This window comes from Trichomycterus rosablanca, chromosome 25, assembly GCF_030014385.1.
Source record: "Trichomycterus rosablanca isolate fTriRos1 chromosome 25, fTriRos1.hap1, whole genome shotgun sequence".
Classification (NCBI taxonomy): Eukaryota; Metazoa; Chordata; class Actinopteri; order Siluriformes; family Trichomycteridae; genus Trichomycterus; species Trichomycterus rosablanca.
Genome location: NC_086012.1, coordinates 18,670,642 through 18,694,206, shown reverse-complemented (window position 1 = coordinate 18,694,206; position 23,565 = coordinate 18,670,642). Strand labels below are relative to the sequence as shown.

The 23,565-nt window shown below is 44.5% G+C and overlaps 2 protein-coding genes across 8 annotated transcripts in view; both read left to right on the top strand.

Annotated features, from left to right (window-relative positions):
• LOC134302264 (uncharacterized) overlaps positions 1–488 on the top strand; it is a 15,774-nt gene extending 15,286 nt beyond the window's left edge. Inside the window, exons 3-4 of the mRNA XM_062987299.1 lie at positions 1–94; positions 417–488. The exon at positions 1–94 is cut by the window's left edge and continues 1,631 nt beyond it. Coding sequence (XP_062843369.1) covers positions 1–94; positions 417–488 — 166 coding nt within the window. The remainder of the gene's footprint in view (positions 95–416) is intronic.
• A 1,377-nt stretch (positions 489–1,865) lies between these two features.
• arhgef4 (Rho guanine nucleotide exchange factor (GEF) 4) lies at positions 1,866–23,499 on the top strand. 7 transcript variants are annotated; one of them, XM_062987305.1, is made up of 15 exons: positions 1,866–4,510; positions 5,208–5,537; positions 6,617–6,746; positions 7,200–7,253; positions 12,858–12,988; positions 16,097–16,273; positions 16,685–16,873; positions 17,340–17,519; positions 18,158–18,390; positions 18,752–18,881; positions 19,492–19,623; positions 19,713–19,956; positions 20,814–20,891; positions 21,339–21,523; positions 22,626–22,711. In XM_062987305.1, the coding sequence occupies exons 1-14, from the start codon at positions 2,012–2,014 to the stop codon at positions 21,515–21,517; spliced, it is 4,686 nt and encodes a 1,561-aa protein (XP_062843375.1). In that variant the 5' UTR covers positions 1,866–2,011; the 3' UTR covers positions 21,518–21,523; positions 22,626–22,711. The 7 variants fall into 7 exon arrangements, with proteins under 7 accessions (XP_062843375.1, XP_062843377.1, XP_062843376.1 ...); XM_062987307.1 differs by lacking the exon at positions 5,208–5,537 and having other exon boundaries at positions 1,868–4,510; XM_062987306.1 differs by lacking the exon at positions 21,339–21,523 and having other exon boundaries at positions 2,300–4,510; positions 22,626–23,499.
• Positions 23,500–23,565: the final 66 nt, after the last annotated feature.

The window sequence follows — 23,565 nt, the reverse complement described above, 5'->3', positions numbered from 1 at the left end:
TCCTGGACATAAAACGCTGGACTCTTCTCCTCCACAATTCCACCAGACAGTTCCTGATAGTCTTCAGATGAACATGGATGACGGGCAGGTCATGGTACCACTGACCGGCAGTTCTAGTGCTGAGATGTTAGAAGAAGCAGTAGGTTGTTTATCTCCTGAGGAAGCCACACTTCCATCCATTTCTCAGACTACAAGATCTGACACAACATCAGAAGACTTGATAGATTCTAGAATTGTCGAGGACAGAAGTGAGCCAGAGCTCCAGCCAGACACAAAACTAGATTCTTCAGGTTCAGAAAGCCAACATGCAGTCGATGATCTGCAGATAGACATGCCTGAGGATCAACTGGTGGAACAACTGGTATGGACTCTAGATGATTCAGGGTGTAATGAAGTTGTGGTTCCTTTACCTCCAGAGGAAGCTGCTCATCCATCCGTCTCTCAGGTTAACGTATCAGACGTTCAGTTCAGCAGCACTTCTGAGTTAGATGTTCCTAGCATAGATCATGAGAGCAGCCAGTATGTGGTTGTTGGTGGTCTGCAGAGGAACTCAGCTGTAGAACAACCATTAATCCAACCCTCAGACAACTCCAGTGCACTGGGTTTAGATGATTCAGGTTTTTCACCTCCAAAGGAAGCTGGAGTTAGTTTTATTTCTCAGACTAGATTGTTTGATTCACAACAGTTAACAGCTTCTACTGTAGTGGATGATGAGATGCTTGTAAGACCGTCAGTAGATGATGAGACATCTGTGAAACCACTAGTAGATAGTGTAAAGTTTGTGGAACCACCGGGTGATGTTAATATATCTGTGGAACCATCAGTAGATGATGAGGCGTATACAAAACCACTAGTAGATGGTGTAAAGCTTGTGGAACCAGCGGTAGATGTTATGGTGTCTGTGGAACCATCAGTAGATGATGAGACATCTGTAAAACCACTATTAGATGTTAAACAGTTTGTGGAACCACTGGATGCTGTTAATATATCTGTGGAGCCATCAGTAGATGTTATGATGTCTATAGAACCAGTGGTAGATGTTATGAGGTCTGTGGAACCATCAGTAGGTGATGAGACGTCTGTGAAACCACTGTTAGATGTTAATATATCTGGGGAACCACCAAGCACAAATATGGTGGAAACTCTGGAGCAGAATGATAAAATGGGTCTGGAGTCTTCGCTAGTATGTAATTATGAATGTGAGGAGCCATCAGAAGATACTAAGATGTCAGTGGATCCATCAGTCAGCAGTGAAATGTTCATGGATAGCTCAATAGAGAGTAAAATGCTTGAAGAACCATTGATGGATGGTCAGATGTTTGTAGATGATGAAGTGTCAGTGAGAACTGTAGAGACGGTGGTCGATGATGTGATGGTGGAGTCACCAGTTGAAACGCCTGTAGATGAAAGCATGTCTGTAAAGCCATCAGTAGAGAGACGTCAGGAGATGTTTGATGAGCCGTCTGTAAATAGTAAAATATTTGAGGTGGTGTTAGAAGATTGGAAGATGCTTATGGAGCAACCAGTAGATGGTGAGGTTGTTGTGGAGATATCAGAAAGAAGTAGTACATCTGTGGAACCATTAGCAGACAGAGCAGTTTTTGAAAGCCCATCAGGTAACAGTAAAGAACTTGTGGAGCTGTTAGTGGATGGTAGGACGGTCATGAAACCATCAGAGAATAGTGGAGTACTTGCTGAAGCATCAGTAGAAGATATCATGTTAATGGAGCCATCTGTAGACAATCAAATATTTGAGGAGCCACCGGTGGATGATAAGGTACTCGTGGATCCACCAGTAGAATGTTGCGTGTATGTGGAGCCATCAGCAGATAGTATAGTGTTTAAGGACCCACCAGTTCACAGTAACATACATGTAGAAGGTCCAGTTGTGAAGCCATCAGCAGATTATCAGTTGGTGGAGCCATCAGTTGACGGTGAGATATTTTTGGAGCCATTATTCAGAGAGGCATCACCAGATAGTGAATTATCTGTCAACCCATCAGCAGATCACATGCTTATAGAGGCAGCATTGGTAGATAGTGAGATGTTTGTGATGCCACCAGTGGACGGTCAGACTGTGGAGCCACCAGTAGATAGTGAGGTGTCTGTAAAACCATCGAACGATGGCGAAATAATTGGAGAGCCATTAGTAGATAGTGAGGCACCTTTGGAACCACAGGAAGAACCTTTTCTAGATGCTTTAGTGTTTGTAGAGGCATCAACAGGTAGTGAGAAGCTTGTGGAACCATCAGTAAATTGTGAGATGGTAGACAAGATCATCTTTTCTGATGAACATCCTACAGGTCTACAAGACAAAGTCATAGAAGTGCAGGTTCATAATAAATATACAAATACTGAACATTGTGACCGTCTGATCACCACCGATTTAAGGGAACCTGTTCAGTGTCCCAATACTTATGGAGTCAAACCACAGGAGGAGCAGAAGCTCATTTATTCTGGAAGCTCAGGGTACGTTGTGTCTCCTCTGATGCTTCCTGAAAAAGAATCACAAAGTGCTACCTCTGATATTTCTGTAGACACTTGGGAAACACGTTCAGGTCCATTTGACGCTTCCGTAGTTGGTTCCTCGTCGGCCTCCTCGGATAAAAGCACACAAGGTTCTAGAACATCACTGCATGATTCTGGCCACGATTCAGATCCAAACAATAACCTGAAGCATTGTGCTTTTGAATCATCTAGCACGTCATTTAGTTTACCAGAAGAGCTGGAACACCATGATGGGAAGCGACCGTCCTCAGAGAGCCCGAGCGATAATTCTGGTTCTTTGAACATCATGACAAATGTACTAACCAACACTTCCAGCCTCATGGAGCTTTCTGAACCAGAGAACAAAGGGGTCACTGTTAGTCTAGGTAACATAGAGGACTGTAGGCACCATGAAGGTCCATCTGAAACAGAGATCTTTGACGTCATTGTTGAGAATCTAGGGGACATGAGCACCATGAACGAAGTCGCTGCAGAGATGCTCTGTGTTTTAAAAACTCAACCTAAATATCACGAGAACCTTGAGGAGGAAACCTGTAGAGATTCTGAAAAGGATCCCACATCTTTAGACTTTGAGGACACGGTTGAGGGATTCCTCAGTAACAGTTCCAACCTGCCTCATAACAGTTACATTCCAGGATCTCCTCAAGCTCTGGATGAAAATGCATCAGTCAGAGAGGTTAGGATCATTGCAGATAGACCAGAATCTTTGACCATTACCACTTGGCTCACAAACGGGAGTGAGAACGTCGACAGTGTTCCCAGTTCTGCATCGTCAGATTTGGATTTAATCAGCACAAACAGTGAAGAAGCAGAAGATCTCAATCCTAGCCTGAGAGAAAACACATTCAGCACTGACGGGGTAATGAAGGACAAGGACACCAGGAGCATGTCTGCAGGAAAAAGCTCAAGGTTCTCGGTGTTCTCAAGGATGCCTTCATTACGCAGGAGCAAACGAGAGGGTAAGACTGGCAGCAAGGCTGAATCTGATGCCAAAGCTTTTCCTGAGGATGAAGAGGAGAAGAAGGAGGAAGTGATTTACAACACACATAATCAGATGTCCCGGAGTACCGACCAGCTAACAAACTGTGAAGATCCCTCGTCTGATAAAGTATTTGAGAACCTCACCTCATCTGGACAATCCAAACCCTTGTGGAACACCAGTGATGCACAACAACCTGACAACCAAGTACATTTTGAGTCCCCATATAGAACAGACGCCACAAAGAGAGGCAAAAGCAACGAGAACTTGTGGATGAAGTTCACCATGGCTCAGAGGTCACTGTCAAACTTGTTTGAGAACCGGTCCAAAGAGAACCAGCCACAGGAACCCAACACCGTTCATGTTCACACCAAGACCAGGCAGTCCTGGAGGAAGAGAAAGATGTCCAAAGAGGCTGAGATGCTTAAACGAGCTCTTTCACTTCCTGGACCAGATCCTGCCATACCTACTCAAGTCCAGACTGACTTTGAGGTCTGCTTAGCTCAGGATGGACTGGATGAGCAAGGATTCCCGAGCTTCTCATCGCTGTCTGGTTCAGTTAGCAAAACACCGTCGCCCCAAGACTCGCCAGAGTTTAAACCTGCCATGGACTCAGATGAACCGAGATGTGGAAACGTCCACCAGTCCTCCGTTCACTCAAGTGATTTTGATCTCGCCGGTCAGGAACCTTCATCCTGGAGAAGATCTCTCAGTACTTTTGAAGGTCTTGACACACCGGTGAAGCCGATGACTCCCAAACCTCAAGGTCACCCGCTTTGGAGCCACCGTGGCAGCTTCCGTTACCCCTCAAAGCTTGCTGCTTCCTCTCTCTGTTCACTCGGTCAGGATCAGAGTGCTGAAGGTCTGTCGGACCACCAGCCATGGAGACAATCCTTCAGACCAAGAGCAGGACAGTTCACGTTCGCTCAGTCCTTCGATTCTGAGTATCTGTTCCAAGACGGCAACCCGGATCTTCAGTCCCAGACCAGCCTGGCCAGCAGCAACTCGGGGAACGAGTCTGAGGTGAGTCTGAGGTAACGTTTGTAGGCTTACGTAGACGTAACGGCCCCCGTGTTTAGGAACGTACCGGTAAAGGTTAACCAGCACTCAGAAGGGATTCTGGTCAAGACTCTTTGTTGTATCTGGGCTTGGGACCAGCACTGACGAGTGCACCTCTCAATGACTCAGATGTTTTGGGCTGCGATCTAAACTGCAAAACGTTTTGGTCCTAAAAGTGTAGATTGTTCAGATTGTACTAATGAACTTACCTCCACCATGGACTCCACTACAACCCCCCGTCATTGGTAGTTTTTGGCCTTAAGCTTCACTCAGTGGTTTCTTAGGATTGTTTGAATCTTTTGATAATATTATGCACTGTAGAAGGTACTGAAACATCAAAGATCCTTGCAGTTGCATGTTGGGTAACCTTGTATTTGAAAGTTGGATTATCCGCCGTTTCCTTTGGCAGTTTGGTTTGTAGTTGGCGTAAGTTGGATTGCTAGAATATTTCATCAACGTTCCATCAGGCTACATTTCTGACTTCTGCTTTAATTCCATTTTCTAAACTCCCAGTTCCACTGATCTGATTATTTTAGTAACGGCGCCACCTATAGTTCAGATCGGCGCCCCGCACCTCCAGGTTTATTAGATTTCTGTCGTGTTTTTTTTACGTGTATTTCCTGTATCGTGATCCGCTGATGCACCTTCCCTCCCATAAAAGTTCTCACACGATGGCACCAGAGCTTCCACCCCGTCCACGGCCTGCGTCCGCGTCAGAAGAAGAGACCGGCGCGTGTCCAGACCCCGACCCGTCTCAGATCTCTGTAGCTGGACCACGCCTCTGCAGGAGATCTTAGAAACGGTGGGCGACTCGGTCCGGGAGAGAAACGATGAAGAAGGAAAAACCAAAACGCGGAGGCTGTCCTGCTCAGAGGAGGTTCTCACAGAGACGGCCAAGGTCCAGCAGAGTCACCAGGTCCAGAGGATGAAGTCGAACCTTCTGAGGAGCTTCAGTCAGCCCAGCGCTTCAGATTCTGAGGAACGTCAGCAAGTAAGGAACTCGACATCAAGGAAAACTCGGCTGGAGCTCAGAAAGCTTGGTGTTTCTCCTCTTCTGCTTGAGGTTCCTCTTCTTTCTGAGATTCTGCTGCACTCTTGCTTTGCTCCTAGTGGCTTTGGATCAGATCAGGTCTTCATATCAAGTCATGCCTTCATTCTTCTGACTAACACACCTTTACATTTCCATACCTGCAGTACCTGATGATGATCTGAGATCAGAACCAAACATGGTGAAGCAGCTTCAGACTTTGTTCTTCATGTGTCTCCCAAAAGATCTTGAAGGTGTTGAGTTACTAACACACGATCAGAGGTGGTTCCTGACCGGACGTTCCTCGGCTGGTTGTGGGCGTGTTAATCCTCTCGTACAGTGAGTGTAGGTGCAGAAGGAGAACGACGGTCCAGCTGTAATTCCACCACAGTTCCTCTACAGCTTCAGTAACAACTCACTCCAGCGGCTGCGTCCCAAATCTCATTCTGTTCAACTTAAGGATCCAACCTCAGACTGCAGCCTGTCTGATACATGCAAAAAACAGAGAGACTGTCCGTCTGTCTCACCATATGTTTTTCCATCCATCTGTCTCTCCATTTGTCTCTATGTCTTCTCATATCTGTTTCTTTGGCTCTCTGGCTCTCTCTCTCATCTGTTTGTCTATCTCTTTTTCTGTGTTCTTGTCTTTCTGTCTGTCTCACTATTTGTCTTGCCTATCTGTCTCTCTGTCTGTCTTGCCATCTGGCTGCCTTACCGTCTGTCCCCCATCTTACTGTCGCATCTGTCTTGCCATCAGTCCTGTCTCTGTCTCTGTCTCTGTCTGTCCAGATTTTTATTGACCTCCCAGTGAATCAGATCTTTAGTTGGGTGTCGTTTTGCCGGGTGAAACTGAGTAAGAAGGTTTAGTTCCTCCTCGTCCTCCTCTGTCCACGTCTCTCCTGACCTGCTCACGGCCGCTGTTTGGGATCTTTTATTATTTCTGTTTGGTTTCTCATGTTCTGAACGGAAGCTTTTATAGATGAGAAGATATAAAGCACGTCTCTGTGGAACCCTGAGTTTTATATTGATCATGTTCTCCTCAGGATCGGGTGAGATTGTCCTTCACGTCTCAGCAGCAGTTCTCCACCACGTCTCTGAAAGACCACGTCTTCTCTCGGAGCACGCCGACCGGTCTGGACTGTCTGGACTGGCCTCGCCGGGTCTCCTTCTCAGGTCAGTTTATACACGTTTGTGTTTAACAGCAGCTGATGGAGACGCAGTGAAATAAATATTAAAATAATAAAACAAATAGTTGGCAGGCATTAATAGGTCCAGAAAATAAAAGAATGATTGTCGTTGTTGCTCTGAGCGTGTGTGTGTGTGTGTGTGTGTGTGTGTGTGTGTGTGTAATGACATGGCATGTTTGATTAGTGAATATATTATTTCATAGCGAGCGCTCTGAGGTAACAGACAGAGGCGCTCTGTTCTCTGTAACACACTGAACCCACACACTGACCTTTAGTGAATGCAGCATAATGATCTGTTCACTCACACACACATTTACAGTGAAATACAGTTACAGAATGATTTTAAACCTCCGTCTCGGTCCCGTGGTGTGTTTTACTGTTCTGTATGATTCACGTTCATTCACCTGATAAAGCGTTTAACTCATGCTGCTCTCCGCAGAGTCGTGTCTGATCCAGGCGTCGGAGGAAACATGCCGTCCGAGCGCCGCGTTCAGTGAGTACATCATATTTATACATCTCTGTATCTCTGCACCCCGAGTGATGGTTTTAATCATGCTTTCATCTTTATACTGTTTTAATCTTTATTTACTTTTGACGTAATGTGAATTTTTACTGAGCAACGTTTTTTTCTGCTGTTTTTTTTTGTTTGCTAACTTGTCGCGCAGACTTGTTGTATTGGTTACAGCGTAGCAACAACCTGGCAACCTCCTGCTAACCAAACTATGACAACACACTAGCAACCACAACAAAAACATTTAGCAATTATCTGGCAACCACCTGGTATGCCATAGCAAACACTTGGTAACAACCTAGCAACCTCCTACTAACCAAATTCATAACAACACACTAGCAACCACCAGATACCACAAGGAACACTTAGCAATTCTCTAGCAACCACTTGGTAACACCCTAGCAACCACCTTGGACACCACCGGCTAGCAACACTCTAGCTACCAGCTCAGGATGCATACGACAAGAAGCCACATCAAACACTTTGTACTGAGACGCCATAGCACAACTACTATGCAACACCTGTGCAATGAAAGGTCTTGAATCTTTGGATGTTTAGGCTTGTTAATAGCTCGTTCATTGTTCTTCTGCTGGACGTCCTCTTCCTCTTTTACCTTCAGCTCCTCTGAGTGTAACTGTGTTTTAATGAACTGGTTTTGGATGTTGGAGAGGCGCTGGGTTAAATTCCATCAACAGTCCTACCAACAGCATCCACGGGGCTCAGTATGGGTGGATCATGAGCAGCACACAAATCGGGTCTTTATCATGGCCAGGATGTAAGCGCTGCAGAATGGCGTGTGTTTGTATTTTATTTTAATTCTATTGTGTTATTAATTCTCTTTCATTTCTATAATCAGTTATTAAGGTTTTATAACGTGTAGCTGTGGTGGATCTTGTGTGGAGGTTGTGTGTCAGATTCCCCTCAGTGGAGCCCCGCTGATGCTGAGTGTATGAGCTAGAGGGAGAGGCTGTGTGTGTGTGTGTGTGTGTGTGTGTGTGTGTGTGTGTGAGTGTGTGTGTGGGTGAGAGAAGGAAGGATGGACGCATCGTGAACGTTTCCGACGTTTGACTTGCACCGCTGAAGCTTCTAATCCTCAAACACACACGTTTTTGGAGACACAACCTTCTGGAAAATCCACCCTCCGCAGTGCCTGGGTGTGTGTCTGTGTGTGGGGGGGCCGAATGTGGGTGCATCAGGAGATTTGGGACTCGTTAGGGGGGGGAAAGTGATAGCAGGGGACATGTCTCATTACTGGAGCTTGGAAAGTCTGCACTCCACCAACGGTAAGAGCGCTTTCATCTCTCCAGCCTGCTGTAGTACAAACCGCAGGGTTCCGATTCATCCCAAACGCAGTGATGTTTCTCATCCTCATGATCCACTGGTACAGACGCTCAGGGGTGTGTGTGTGTGTGTGTGTGTGTGTGTGTGTGTATATGTGTGTGTGATGCAGGTGTGTGTACAGGTGGGAGAGTCTGAACATTTTCAGGTGGAACATTTACAATCACTAACAGTTTTGTTCTGTTCTTCAGATCTCAGATTTAAATCAGCTGAAGATTAAAAACATCAATAAAAATCAGGACGTGTTTCAGCCACAACAATCACTAACAGCTGTAATAAATGAATCATATAACAGAAATAACATGCTTCCAACTTCCAGCAACAGTTTAGGGAAGGTCCTTTCCTGTTCCAGCTTATAAAGTGAGCTCAGAATTTTGAGGATATTCTTGACCAGCATCAAATGGGCACAAATTCCCACACACAGACACTGTTCAAAGTCTCGTGGGAAGCTTCTCAGAAGAGCGGCTGCTGTTTTAATACAGGACCAAAATAAATTTGATTATTTAGTGTAAATGTTCCTATAATTTATTATTTATATAATTAATATATATAGAATTATATTATATAATTATAAATAATTTATTTATTATTTTATTCAATCCAGAGTTTTCTTTATTGTTTTTGCTTTTATTCACTTTTCATGTTTCCTTAAATGATTATTTAATTTAAGGAAACATGAAAAGTTAAATATTAATTAAAAATATTTAATTTTAAACAAAAAAATAATGAGCAGCATAAAAGTAAAAATTTAAATAAAAAAATAATAAAATACTAAAGTAATAAAATAATTTATTATATAAAACTAAAGTAATATAAGTAATAATGTAATGAAGTAATAAAGTAGTAAAGTAATTCAGATATAAAATAATAAATTAATAAGTATTTAAATAATAAAGTAATAAAATTGTAAATTAATTAAATAATAAAGTAATAAAAAAATAAAGTTAATAAGTAATTAAATAATAAAGTAGTAAAACAATATAAATAATACGATGAGGTGGCTTGATGTGAGGAGCTGAACTGACCCGGTCTGGGTTCCTGCGTGTCGCTTCGTTCTTCTCTCTGAAGCTTTTGTTTATTGTTCAGTCGATGTTTCTGTAGTTCTGTTGTTTCCTCTCACATTCGGACCCTGAACCTCAAATCCGCAGGAAAAAATAACAAAAATAATAAAAATACCTTTAAATACACCAGAGCCAAAAGTATGTGGACACTAGAGCACGAGCTGGTTGGACGTCCTGTTCCTAAACCACGTCAGCACGTCAGCAGTGTGGATCTGTTCTGTTCATCTCTGTGCTGATAACATGATTTTACATGGATTTGGAGTGTTACTGTGGGAATTTGCATCTATTTCCCTAAAAGATCATTATCGCTTAAGGAGAGTCATGTTAAGCTCTATCTCACCCCCCCACCCCCACTCACACAGTCGTCCAGAACAGTCCCAGAGATCACATCTCACAGCGGGAGTGAGTAGAGACGCCATCCGACCGTCCCTCCCTCAGACACGCCCGATTTGAACCTGCGGTAAATAAAAACACTAAAGAACCTGACAGAGACGTTATTCTCACCTGTGAACTTAAACAAAAAATAACGTATATAGTATATAATCTAAACGTTATAAATGTTGGAAACGTTGTATATACTCACAGTTTCTAGTGTTTTGTGTTTGGAATTGTTTGTATCGTTTCTGATCCTCTCGTTCAGACTCTCTGGGGTCCTGATCATTATTTTCTTATTAATTATTAACGAGGATTTAAGTTCGTTATGGTTTTATGATGAATGATGACTGATGATGAACGTTAATGTGAATTTATGACCCGCAGGCTGTGGGGTATAAAACCAACGACCTGCTGAATCCTGATTTCCTCCACTGCTCTGAACTCACTGTTTAAATCTAATAAATGAAGTAATTAATATTTTAGATTAAATAAAGTTTATTAGAGCTGTTATGTATTTGGGGTTTATTATTTATATGAATGTGCTGGTGCGCTGGTGGAGTCGTTCTGGACGTCACGGCGGTTTATTCCATCACATCAGCATCACTAATGGCTTTTATGTCTCACTGCCAACTAATAATGTGCAATTAACACAGTGAGGGGGGAGTTTTAGGGGAGGTTAGGTAGGGCTGGTTAAGTCAGGGTGGATTTAAAGTAGTGGTCTGTTAGGTAGGTAGTTAGTAGCAGTGGGTTGGTAAGCATGGATTTAAAGGGGGTGTTTTAAGGGGTGGTTAGGTAGAGGTTGTTTGGGTCAGGATGTGAAGGTTTGGGTGGGTAGGTAAGGTTGAGATGAAATGGGTGGATTGTTAGGTAAGAGGTGGTTGGTAGGGGTGAGTTGTTAGGTAAGAGTGTGTAAGTTGGGGTGGGTTTGAAGGAATTAGTTGTTTGGTTGGGGTGGGTTGGTAAAGACAGGATGATATAGGTGGCATTAAAGGCAAGAGTTTGTTGTTAGGTGAGTTACTAGGGGTGGTTAGGTGAAGGTGGATTATTAATGATATGTAAGTAGTGGTGGGTTGATACAGATGGTTATGTATAGGTGGGTAGGTGAGGGCAGGATGAAATTGGTAGATTGTTAGGTAAATGGGCTGGTTAGTAGTGGTGGGTTGGTAATGATGGGCTAGTAAGGCTGGGTTTAACATGGTGAGCGGATAACGGTGGGTTAGTAGTGGTGGGTTCAGGATTAAGGTGTAGTTGGAGCTGGTCCGTGTGCTTTCTGTAGGACGAGCGACTGGACGTTATCTTGAGGATTTTTACACCTCGGCCCGTCAGCACGTGTTCGTCAGTGATTGATGTAAACGAAGTGACGAGACTCCAGGCGAGGTGGCGGTTTGAGACGAGGCCGATTTCATCCCCACTGACTGGTGCTGCTTGTTGTCATGGTGACAGACAAACCGCTGGTCTGCACCGCCGTCGGGAACGTTTGGGTTTTTGGGTTTTTACTTCTCGTCTTAGTTTCTGTTCCTCAAAAAACTGAAGCAGAACTTAAAAGTAAAAGAATGAGTTTAGGGAAGTACCGTCTGGGTGGAATGTTCTAACCTCTGACCTCAGTCTGACACCATGTTCATAATGAGACCTGGTGTCTGGGGAAGGTCACTCAACACCAGTCGTCTCAAACCTCAGCGGTGCAGAAATAGACTTACCGTTTGCTTCAGTTCTCTGAGGTGATGGATGCTCTGTATTATTCACTACAGTAATGTGTGATTTGGGACACAGCCCTTCATTCACATGATGTGATTAGTTTGTTTGGTCGTGAGTGAGTCCTCGTTTCCACCCACCGTTAAATCTAAATCCCTCCAAAATTCTCCAGTTGGCCCTGGGGGTGGTGGGGGTGGTGGGGACCACCAAGGGGCCACAACTCTTGTTCAGGACATTGTAGGACAGGACACTGAAGGATAGGATAGTTTAGGACAGAGTAGGACTGTGGAACAGTGTAGGACAGGACAGTTTGGTACAGGGTAGTTGGGGGTGTTTTGTGGTGTGGTGTTTTACTGCGCTCAGTGTAACAGGAAGTTCTGCTGCTGCTTCTGCTTTCAGTTTTTCGTCCTTTTGTACGTCTGAGACAGAAAATCTGGCCGTCAGTGAGAAATGTCTCCGAGACGCGTCTGGGTTTCAGTTTGAGTCCACGCCGGGGACTTCCTGTAAAGAGAGACTTTACTTCCTGTCGTGTGTGTGGGTGTCAGACATCATAAAAAATGTTTCTTACTGATTATTGTGTAGACGTGTAAATAATAATAAAAATAATAATAACAACAATAAAACAATAATAATAATAATATTAATAATAATAAAAAAAAATTAATAATAACAATAAAACAATTATAATAATAATAATAATTAATAATAATAATAACAGTAATAACAATAACAATAATAATATAATAATAATAACAATAATAACAATTATAATAATAATAACAATAATAACAATAATAATAATAACATATAATACAATAACAATATAATAATAATAACAATAATAACAAGTTTAATAATAATAATAATAATCAATAATAATAACAATAATAACAATTATAATAATAGTAATAATTAATAATAATAACAATAATAATAATAACAATAATTATTAATAATAATAACAATAATAGTAGCATTAGAGCACTTTTATTTGTTATATATTCAGATACACGTCAACAGTGACTGCATGGCTAAGCCAGGATTTGAACGTTTTGACTGACAGCCCAACGATGCTCCCACTGTCCCCAATAATACTGATAATAGTGCTGTCTCTCCTCAGCGTTGGTGATTGCTGATGGGCAGGATAAATCGGGACTCGGGGACGACGGCGGGAGTGAAGACGAGCTGTACAACGATTTCCACCTCTCAGCTAATCGATTAGGAGGTGGCGAACAGCTCGCCATCAACGAGGTAACGAACAAATCATCATCAAAACATCACAGATACATCAGTTCTACATTTATACACATTATATATGATCTAACATATACAGACACCCACACATGAGCTTAGGTCAGGTCAAAAACAGAAGGTGTGTGTGTGTGTGTGTGTGTAATCTTTTTAGTGAGTGTGTGTGTGGGAATTTGTGCCTGTTCAGTAGCACTAAAGAACGTGTGTATGGTTTGGTCAGGAAAGACACAGTCGGTGTTCCGGTTCGTCCCAGAGCTGTTGAGTGGGGCTGAGGTCGGGGCTCTGTGCAGGACGCTGGAGCTTCTTGGTTTTTAAACTGAGCTCTTCTTCATGCTGGAACATGGAAGGTCCTTCCCTAAACTGTTGCTGCAAAGTCAGAAGGATCCTTTCCTTTATATTTATTACCAGTTAGTAACTGTTGTGCAGGTAACAGGGCAGGTGTAGTCTAGTGGGTAAGGTACTGGACTAGTAAGCAGAAGGTCGCTGGTTCAAGCCCCACCACTGCCAGTTTGCTACTGTTGGGCCCTTGAGTGAGGCCCTTAACCCTCAATTGCTTAGACTTTGGATAAAAACATCCGCTACCAGGAGCCTCTCAGATGAGACGAGGTGGGATTTGAACCCTCTCAGTGCTGATCACGTGATCTCCCGCTGATATCAGATCTGACTGCAGCTCGGTGGGATTAGATTATCAGAGAACGTGTGAGAGGGCTCCACCCCAACCTACCCCCCCCTCCTGCACCCCCGCATCCCGCTTAAACCCACCTCCATTACTCCGGTTACTAGGATACGCTTCACAGCCCTGTCGTCTGATTGGCTGGAGAGGATAAAAGAGAGAAAAAAACAGGAAGAATAGAAACAGAAGCAGTTCGGGGGAGAAAGGAGAGGAGGATGATGATGGAGGATGATGGATGATGGAGGATGATGGATGGATGAGGTTCTGCTGCTGAGGAGCATCTTCTTCTTGGTTCCAGCTCAGATCAGATGTGAGCGGCTGATCGGGGGGATTTAGAGGGGCGAGTGTGAGAGCGGATCAGTGGAGGAGGGGAGCGAGGGAGAGGACGGGGGGAGGAGGAGGAGAAGGAACCAGAACCAGTGAACTACAGGAGAGGAAGAGACGGAGAAACACGTGGAACATTTACAGTACCATCATCCCTCGTCCCTGCCGCTGGTCCTCGCTCGCCGTGCTCTGGTGTTTTGGAGTGTTTTTGGGTCGGGGCGCACCTCCACCCCTCCTCCACCCGTCTGCTCGGGGACGAGCGCGTGTGACATCATCATGGCTCGGCGTCAGAGCCTCCGCGACTTCTTCCTGCGCTGCAATCTGAGCCCGGACACTCAGAAAGTGGTGGTGTTCGCGATCATGATCCTCCTCATCGTCATCAACGTGGTGCTGATGTTCCTGCTGGCGTTTTAGTCCAGGAGGAACAGATTTATGGGTACTGAAGGAGGAGTGGGAGCAGGAAGGAGGAGCGGAGGAGGAAAGGAACCATTTAGGGAGAAGAAAGTAAAGCGAGAGGACCTGAAGGAAGACGAGGCAGCCTGAGAAAGACGGAAAGAGGAGAAAGGAGGTCTGTTAAGGAGGAGAGGAGGAATCGGAAAGGAGAAAAAAGAACTAAAAAGAACTAGGGAAGGAGGTGAGGAGGAGAAGAGGAGCACAGGGAAAGGAAAAGGGTTAGAAACAGGAACAACGACGTCAAGGAAAGTTCAAAAGCTTGAAGAAGGAGGAAGAGACGGAGCCGGACGTGTGGAGGAGCAGAGATCAGATGAAGGAATGAAGATCGTAAAGGGAAAGATTGAGGAAGTGTGTAGCGAGAGACGGATGGAAGTAGGAGCAGGAAGGAGGATCGAGGGAGGAAAGGAACCATTTAAGGAGGAGAAAGGGAGATAAAAGTTGTGGAAAAGGAACGAAGAGGAAAGTAAAGCGAGAGGACGTGAAGGAGGACGAGGCAGCCTGAGAAAGAGGAGGAATCGAAATTAAAGGAGGAAAAAGAACTAGGGAAGGAGGTGAGGAGGAAAAGGACAGACGTGTGGAAGAGATCAAATGAAGCAATGAAGGTTGGTAGGGGAAAAGTGATGGTTGAGGAAGTGTAGAGGACGTGTGTAGCGAGGGACGGACGGAGGGACGGAAGTGGGGGGGGCGGAGGGGCGGGAGCGAGGACGAGGGATTTCCGGATGAGAGAAAGTGAGAGAGATGAAAGAGAGGGAGAGCTGTTCCCTCGCTCGCCCGTGGATGGGAGTGCGCAATGCAGGCGGCACACTGCAGGTAATGTGTGTGTGTGTGTGTGTGTGTGATCTGATCATGTTTATTGATCAGTATTGATATATGATGTGTGAGGATTCGTTCTGACGTGTGTGTGTGTGTGTGTGTGCTGTGATTTCCTGAGTCTGATTCAGTGGAGATGTGAATACGATTGTGTGTGTGTGTGTGTGTTGAATATAAACCATGCCGGTCAGTGTGTTGGTGTGGATGTGAAGCTCGGTGTGTGTGTGTGTGTCACTGCGGTGTGTGATGTGAGGGTGAACGTTCTGATATGTGATGATTCCGTATTTTGGTCCCTAATTTACACGTGGCCGAAAGTATGTGGACACCTGAGCACCAGCAGGTCGGACATCATTAATGTAGAAATACTCCACCTAACACCAGGTCTTGAAGTGTGTCTGTTGGAATTTGTGCCCTTCTGGTAGAGAGCGTGTCTGAGGTCAGGCATTCAGTCCTAGCTTGTACTCGATGTTCCGATTCATCCCACCGGTGTTCAGTGTCATTATGGTTGTGGTTTGGGGTCATGGTGATCTCCGTCACTGAAACATGCTGGTTTTCTTTGTTCGGGGCGGCTCGGTGGGTAGCACTGACGCCTCACAGCAAGAAGGTCCTGGGTTTGATTCACAGGTGGAGCGGTCCGGGTCCTTTCTGCGTGGAGTTTGCATGTTCTCCCCGTGTCTGTGTAGGTTTCCTCCGGGAGCTCCGGTTTCCTCCTGTTCCAGATTCAGAGAATCTTTAGATTATATTTTGCACTGTAGGGGGTAAAACACCGGCTCATTCATCTGTTTTGCTTTTATTATTTGACGTATCCGGTTCATTAACCCTGCGCGGCTCTGGTTCCTCCCCTGTAGCTGATCAGCGATGGCAGTGTGTGTGCCGAGGCGCTGTGGGATAACGTCACCATGGACGACCAGGAGCTGGTATTCAAGGCCGGAGACGTCATCGAGGTGGTGGACGCCACCAACAAGGAGTGGTGGTGGGGACGAGTGCAGGAGAGCGAGGGGTGGTTCCCCGCCAGCTTCGTCCGGGTACGAGAACCAACATCGTTCTGTTTATATTCTGTAAACGATCCTGATCCTGATCCCGACCCTGATCCTAACCCTGATCCTGATCCCAACCCTGATCCTGATCCTAACCCTGATCCTGATCCTAACCCTGATCCTGATCCTAACCCTGATCCTGATCCCGATCCCAACCCTGATCCTAACCCTGATCCTGATCCTAACCCTGATCCTAACCCTGATCCTGATCCTAACCCTAATCCTGATCCTGATCCCAACCCTGATCCTAACCCTGATCCTGATCCTAACCCTGATCCCAACCCTGATCCCAACCCTGATCCCAGATCAGTTCTGGAGTGAGGATCAGGATCAGCACCTCGTTATACGTTATAATAATATTAGATTATATTGAACTGTTTTATTCTTGTAATTTTCCAGCTGCGTGTGAATCAGGACGAGCCGATGGAGGACGATGCCACCCAGGGGGCGCCGCAGAGCGCGGGTGCTTGTGTGGAGGGTTCGGTGGGACCCGGTTTACCCTGTAAAGAGCAGATGAGGGCCAACGTGATCAACGAAATCATGAGCACCGAGAGGGATTACATCAAACACCTGAAGGACATCTGTGAGGTTAGTGACACTTTTACTACGTGACTGTAGGTGGCGCTCTCGTCTATTCACATGCTCACAGATGCCTGAGATTGGGTGGGGTCGTATGATTGGGTGGGAGGAGCATCTTTGTCCTCACTTACTTACAAAGAGTCGCACCAATCAGCTTCAGGCTTCTGGATTTCTTTTACTCTTTTATGTCTACATTTTCTCCCAGTTTAGTCGTAGCCGGTTCCTCAGCCGGTTCCCTTTAGTTGTAGCCCACTTTTTAGTCCCGTCTTTTCCCACCCAGCAGACTAAGGGCCGTTTCCGTCTGCTGCAGGCACTAGGGGGCGCCCAGCCGCCCGGTAGCAGAGCTGAGACTGGAACTGGTGCTGTAACCTCGGGAGTGATTCAGTCCAGTGGAGGGTTCAGGACTCGGGTGTGAAGAGGGTTTAAATGCTCAGCTCAGGTCCTGTTCTAAAATGTGGGGTGTGGTCTCTTTCAGGGTTACATCAAGCAGTGTCGTAAACGCGTGGACATGTTTAACGAGGAGCAGCTCCGAACCATCTTCAGCAACATCGACGAGCTCTATCGCTTCCAGAAGAAGTTCCTCAAAGCTCTGGAGAAGAAACACAACCGAGAGCAGCCGCACCTGAGCGAGATCGGATCCTGCTTCCTGGAACACGTACGCCATACGCTTCTCTACACGCTGCCTTTTATTATTTCATTTAAACTGAGACATTAGCTACACAACCAGTAAACAACTGGGTACAGACTGGTGATTTACACTGGATTCAGAAAGTATTCACACCCCTCAGGTTCTTCCACACTGGATCATGTTAAGGGGTTTTATTCCTAATGGATGGAATCACCGTTTTACCATCAATCAACACTTAATCATCCAGAATAACGACATGAAAACATCAAAAACTGAAACCTGTGCGTCCTGTTTGCTTTTATGATCCTTGAGACATGACGAGAACTCAATCAAATCCACCTGCTGCAATCTGAATACATTGGACAGAGTTTGGAACACCAAGGCCCCCAATTTACACCAAACCATGAAGTCCAAGTTTGAGGTGACATGTCATGAAGAATGGAATAAACAGCCCAAATCCAAGAAGAGCTGCAGCTGGAATTGCAGCCAAATGTGGTCTACAAAGGGTCTGAGAACTTCCTGGATCCAGTGTACATGAACCGTATGATTTAAACGATAGATGCAGGCAGACGTGGACACACGTGGACGGATGGATGGACGGACGGATGGACGGACACTAGGGGGCGTGTTTATTAACGTCTCTTTTCGTCTCTTTTCCGTTTCAGCAAACAGAATTCCAGATTTATTCGGAATATTGTAACAATCACCCGAACGCCTGCGTCCAGCTCTCCAGACTCATGAAGGTGAAGAAGTACGTGTTTTTCTTCGAGGCCTGTCGCCTGCTGCAGAAGATGATCGACATCTCTCTGGACGGTTTCCTCCTCACGCCCGTCCAGAAGATCTGCAAGTACCCGCTCCAACTCGCCGAGCTTCTCAAATACACCAACCCTCAGCACAGGTCCGAAACACCGAACCGAACACACTCAACACCAACCAGCTTCTTTATCAGACTCTGTCTGTCTGTCTATCTGTCTGTGGTGTGTTTAGTGACCTGTCTGTGTTTATCTGTCTGTGGTGTGTTTAGTGACCTGTCTGTGTTTATCTGTCTGTGGTGTGTTTAGTGACCTGTCTGTGTTTATCTGTCTGTGGTGTGTTTAGTGACCTGTCTGTAGTGTGTTTAGTGACCTGTCTGTGGTGTGTTTAGTGACCTGTCTGTGGTGTGTTTAGTGACCTGTCTGTGTTTATCTGTCTGTGGTGTGTTTAGTGACCTGTCTGTGGTGTGTTTAGTGACCTGTCTGTGGTGTGTGTTTGATGTTTAGAGATTATAAGGATGTGGAAGCAGCTCTGAATGCGATGAAGAACGTGGCGAGGCTGATCAACGAGAGGAAACGACGGCTGGAGAACATCGACAAAATCGCACAGTGGCAAAGTTCCATAGAGGACTGGGAGGTACAAAAAAAACACTTATACCAGTTAATACCAAGTTAATACCAGTTAATTCCAGTGAATACCACTTTACACTGTTTATACTTCATTTAACATCAATCATTCAACCAATTTTATCAGTTCAAAAGATCCTTTCTGGAGGGACCAGTATTATGAAGGCCCACCACTAAAGAACTTACCATGACACCAATGAACATCAGTGCAACATTAGTACCTGACCTTGTTGCTCTTTGGACAACATGGGTACAAATTCCCACAGAATTCCCACCCTTGCAGAAAGCCTTTCCAGAAGAGTAGAAGCTCCTAAAGCTGGTCAAGACAGCAGGGATGTAACATCTCAGAATGTGTGTTTAACATCCTTGGAGAACGACTGGTGACGGAGGTGCTACATGGATGTACCATCATTACAAGCTCAATCTCAAGAATGGCACCGGGCGTGGCAGTGATGGTCAAACTGACTCCATTAGCACCATCACCAGGGGGTGATTGATGACGCCTGGGTCTAGCCAGTAGCCACCAAGAACCGGATCTCCATGATGATCTCTGGTGTCGACCTGAACGTTCTCCGTCCTGGTGTGTCTGGTTTAACCGGCGTGTTTTGGTTGCTCTGCAGGGCGACGACGTTCTCAGTAGGAGCTCAGAGCTGATCTTCTCAGGAGATCTAACCAAGATCTCTACGCCGCAGGGCAAAGGTCAACAGCGCATGTTCTTCCTCTTCGATCATCAACTGGTCTTCTGCAAAAAGGTCAGAACCCGAATCCATCGATACTGAAGCTGAACTGAAGCGTAAATCTTGGTGTTTATGTTCATGATGTTTCTTATCTTCATGTCCAGGATCTGTTACGGAGAGACATGCTGTACTATAAGGGACGACTGGACATGGACCAGATGGAAGTTCTGGACGTGGAAGATGGAAAAGACAAAGATCTGAACGTCACGGTGAAGAACGGGCTGAAGTTCATCTCACCAGACGGAGCCGAGGTTCATCTACTGAGCGCCAAAAAGCCCGAGCTGAAGCAGCGCTGGCTCCGAGCCTTCAGCGATGAGCGGCAGCAGGTCCGACACGACCGAGAAACTGGTGAGTCAGTAAATACTGATGGGTGTCGATCGGCGTGTTTAGAATTCGTATTAGCACCGCACAGTGTTCGTACTGATAAACAGGAGTATAACTGCTGGGATCTACGTCTGATCTCGGTCGGTTAGGGTCACAACATTTAATTCTGGGACAAATACAGCAGCTTATTAAAGGAAAACTCGATGCAGTCTGACAAACTGGTGCTCGTACAAGCTTCAGATTATTGTGCTGTGATCTGATCCCGGTTGTTTTAGCTCTTGTGTATTTTGCTGATCTCCTGAAGCAGTATAGCCCATCTCATCCTCATCCCGATCCTGATGTAGAACTTCTGTTAAAACACTACAGTCACCCGCAGCTCATCCAGTAAAACATCTTTATCTGATTAACAGCCTCTCAACTCATAACAAACTCTCCAGAGCTTTTTAAATCCACCGTTCATGCTTCTGCGTTCTTAAAAACGTCTTCGTAAAGCTCTGACGGAACGGGATTTAACTGAACCTGTTTCTGTACGCCTTAAAAAAATCTTAGATAACAAACCAAACTGGTGTTTAATATTTTTTATTTCAAATTTAAAATAAAATCGGAGCTTCTGTACGTAGGAACGAACCTGCTGACTTTTACTGATGTGCAGATCAGCTTCCAGTAACGACAATCACTCAGAAAATCTTTATTATTATATTTTGTATTTTATGAAGATTTCACCTTCTTACATTGTCTCTAGCGGCTTCAAACTTTCGGTAGTGACTCTATATTGTGAGTTAAATCTGAGTCAAAATAAACAGGACGAATCAGAGCAGATGAAGACGATGTTGAAGGTCGTATTTTTATACTGATTTATTTTATCTCTCCTGTTTTTTTAGGATTTTCCATCACTGAGGTGCAGAAGAAACAGGCCATGCAGAACGTCTCCAAAAATCCTCCAGCTGGAAAACCTAAAGGTGATTATTAACCTACACGTCACGTCACTGTCCAGAAATAAAAGCATTTAACATGTTTTTTAGCTGATCGTTTCTCTGTGCCCGTGTATATCTGGCTAGTACACTGCACCTATTAGTGCCGAGGGCTTTAGGGAGCTCTGTAAACATCCCATTAATGCAAATTCATTCATAATTGTATTAGATTTATGAGAGAATTAAAATGTGGGAAAGTTTATTTTTCTTCTGCACGATCATTCAGTCACAGATACAGAACAGCTGCAGAAACTCCTGTGTGGATATGAATGAGATGAATGGGTATATAGATGGAGAGTTGATGGTTTGATGTTGTTGATTGTAATATGAGAGTCGGTCGTTTCCCAGGTAACCGCAGCCCTCATGTGATCCAGTGTAAATCTTGTTTCTTTGATCTTTGTGCTTTTATCTTTCATCCTACAATCACACGTTCAGCCCTGCAGCACCTACTGACTCTCAGAGCTCCACTCCTGCGCTCCAAAAGCACCAAGTGCCTCCATTACCCACAATCCCCCAGTGCTGAATACGCCTCCCCACTTTCAGACGTTATTGCGCCCCCCGGGGTCCTGCGCAGAGCCATTTCCTGGGTCTCCTCTCAGAGTAGAGACCTGTAAAACATGGTAATTATAATGAGCGCCAAGTGTTCAAGTGTTGGTTATAACTCCACTAACCGTCCTGTATACCATATATAACCATAATTATATATAATATATACATTTATTATTAAACTACATTAACTGTCTTCCACACTCTAACTATAGTACACTAACAGTACTACAGTGTCACTGAGATATACAGTCTATATCTGTCTTCATATTTACATAAATACTCTGGAACTCTTACATACAGAAAACATCAGTTCACAGGAACGCATCATAAATCAGAGTGTTTATTAAGCTGTGTGTAATTACAGTTTGCTTAATACTAATATATTTTATTGATTCTGTTTGCTATGTGAACGTGTGTGTGTGTGTGTGTGTATATCAGTATAAATTGATAAAATAGTTTATATCAGATTCGAGCTAAAAAACAAACATGATGTGTGAACCCAAAACCTAAAGAATTAAAATGAAGGTAATAAAATCAGGCAGGTAAGGAATTACTACACCGCGTGTTTACATGCTGCTAAATGAATTTTATTTGTAATATAAAAATTATTATCAATATTAAACTATAAACGACTATTAAATTCTAAACTGCAAGTACATTTACACTTTAAATTATGTAGATTTTAATTATTTTTAATTTCAAAAGCGTCAATCGTTTTATTTTCAAGAATTTATTTTTATTATTTATTTAACCATTTTAGCTCAAACAGTTTCTCTGTATGTTTTGTATCTTTACATTAATTACAATATAAAATAATTTCATTGATGAAACACAGACAGACTGTGAAAGTTTATTGTATTACTGTTTAATATACAGCTGATTTGGAAAGGTCTCGTTCCCAGGCGCTCATGATTCAAGCTGATAAAGCCGTGAAAAATGGGATAAACGGCACAAATCCAGCTGTGTGAGGCTGTAACTGCTGCACAGGAATAAATAAAGGGTCTGAATACTTACGTTTAAGAAGAGATCCTGAGTGATGGAGTATAGACTGACTGACGTGGGCATCACCCGCCACTACCCACTGTTCCCGTTAACTCTGTGTTGTGAATGTGCGTATCTTTCTATCATGATCTGGTCCTAACATCCCGAATTCTCTCCCCCGTGTCTCTGTAGCGGTGACGCGCCCTTACTACGAGCTGCTCCTGCACCAGAAGCCGTCGTCGCTGTCTCCGCAGGTCATCATGCTCGCCGAACCCAAGCGCAGACACTTCTGGCACAACATCGGCCGCCTCACGCCCTTCAAAAAATAAAACTGAGAGCTGAAGGACGGCAAAGACTCAGAGTCCATTTACTGTCCTGCTTCATTTCTACTACTGATACTGATTCTAACAATAATAATAATAACAATAATCATCATCATTACTGCCGGCATGTGCCAGCGCTCGGATGTACCACAGTGTTCACCGTGCGGTCATTATTATGACCAGGATTCTCTGCTGGACGTTCAGGAGGAACCGGGTGACCTGTCCTGGACGTTTGAAAGGGAGCATCGCATGTGTCCTCCTCCTCCTCGTGCCTGGATTAGTTTTGTTTAACGTGAATGCACTTTACGGCTAGCTACCGATCGCCACCGAGCGCTAACGGCTAACGTGACTACTGCGGCAAACTCATCCCCACCTGAACTGAACTGAAGCTCTACTGTGTTTTTATTTATTTCTACACGTCCATCACTGGCTTTTATACATCATGATGATGATGATGATGATGATGATGAAGACAGGGTCACACACCTCGTTTACGCCGCTTCATTTATAAACACAGTTTTATTTCTCTGAAATGTAAAAGCTGTCGGTTTCTGTACAGTCGCGTCACTCGTCGTCTCTGTATTTATCAGCATCGTTTGCTCGTTAACGTCCCAGTAACGAGTTCCTTCTTTGATCCGCCACCGTGCAGGATCCTTAAAAAAAATGATGTGAACGAACGTTTTCCAACCCGAGTAGAATCTCTAAAAGCGCTAATTATGAAGAAATAAAAATATCTGACAGTCTGAGCGGACGCGTCCTAATCTGTCGTGTCCTGGGACATAATACAGACAGGAATGATTAGCAAATCC

Coding starts and splice junctions, on each gene's coding strand:
- arhgef4 (XM_062987305.1), top strand. CDS start 2,012: ATGCTTATAGAGGCAGCATTGGTAGATAGTGAGATGTTTGTGATGCCA. Junction 12,989..16,096: donor AACAGCTCGCCATCAACGAG/GTAACGAACAAA, acceptor CCTCCCCTGTAG/CTGATCAGCGATGGCAGTGT. Junction 20,892..21,338: donor TCCAGCTGGAAAACCTAAAG/GTGATTATTAAC, acceptor TCACACGTTCAG/CCCTGCAGCACCTACTGACT.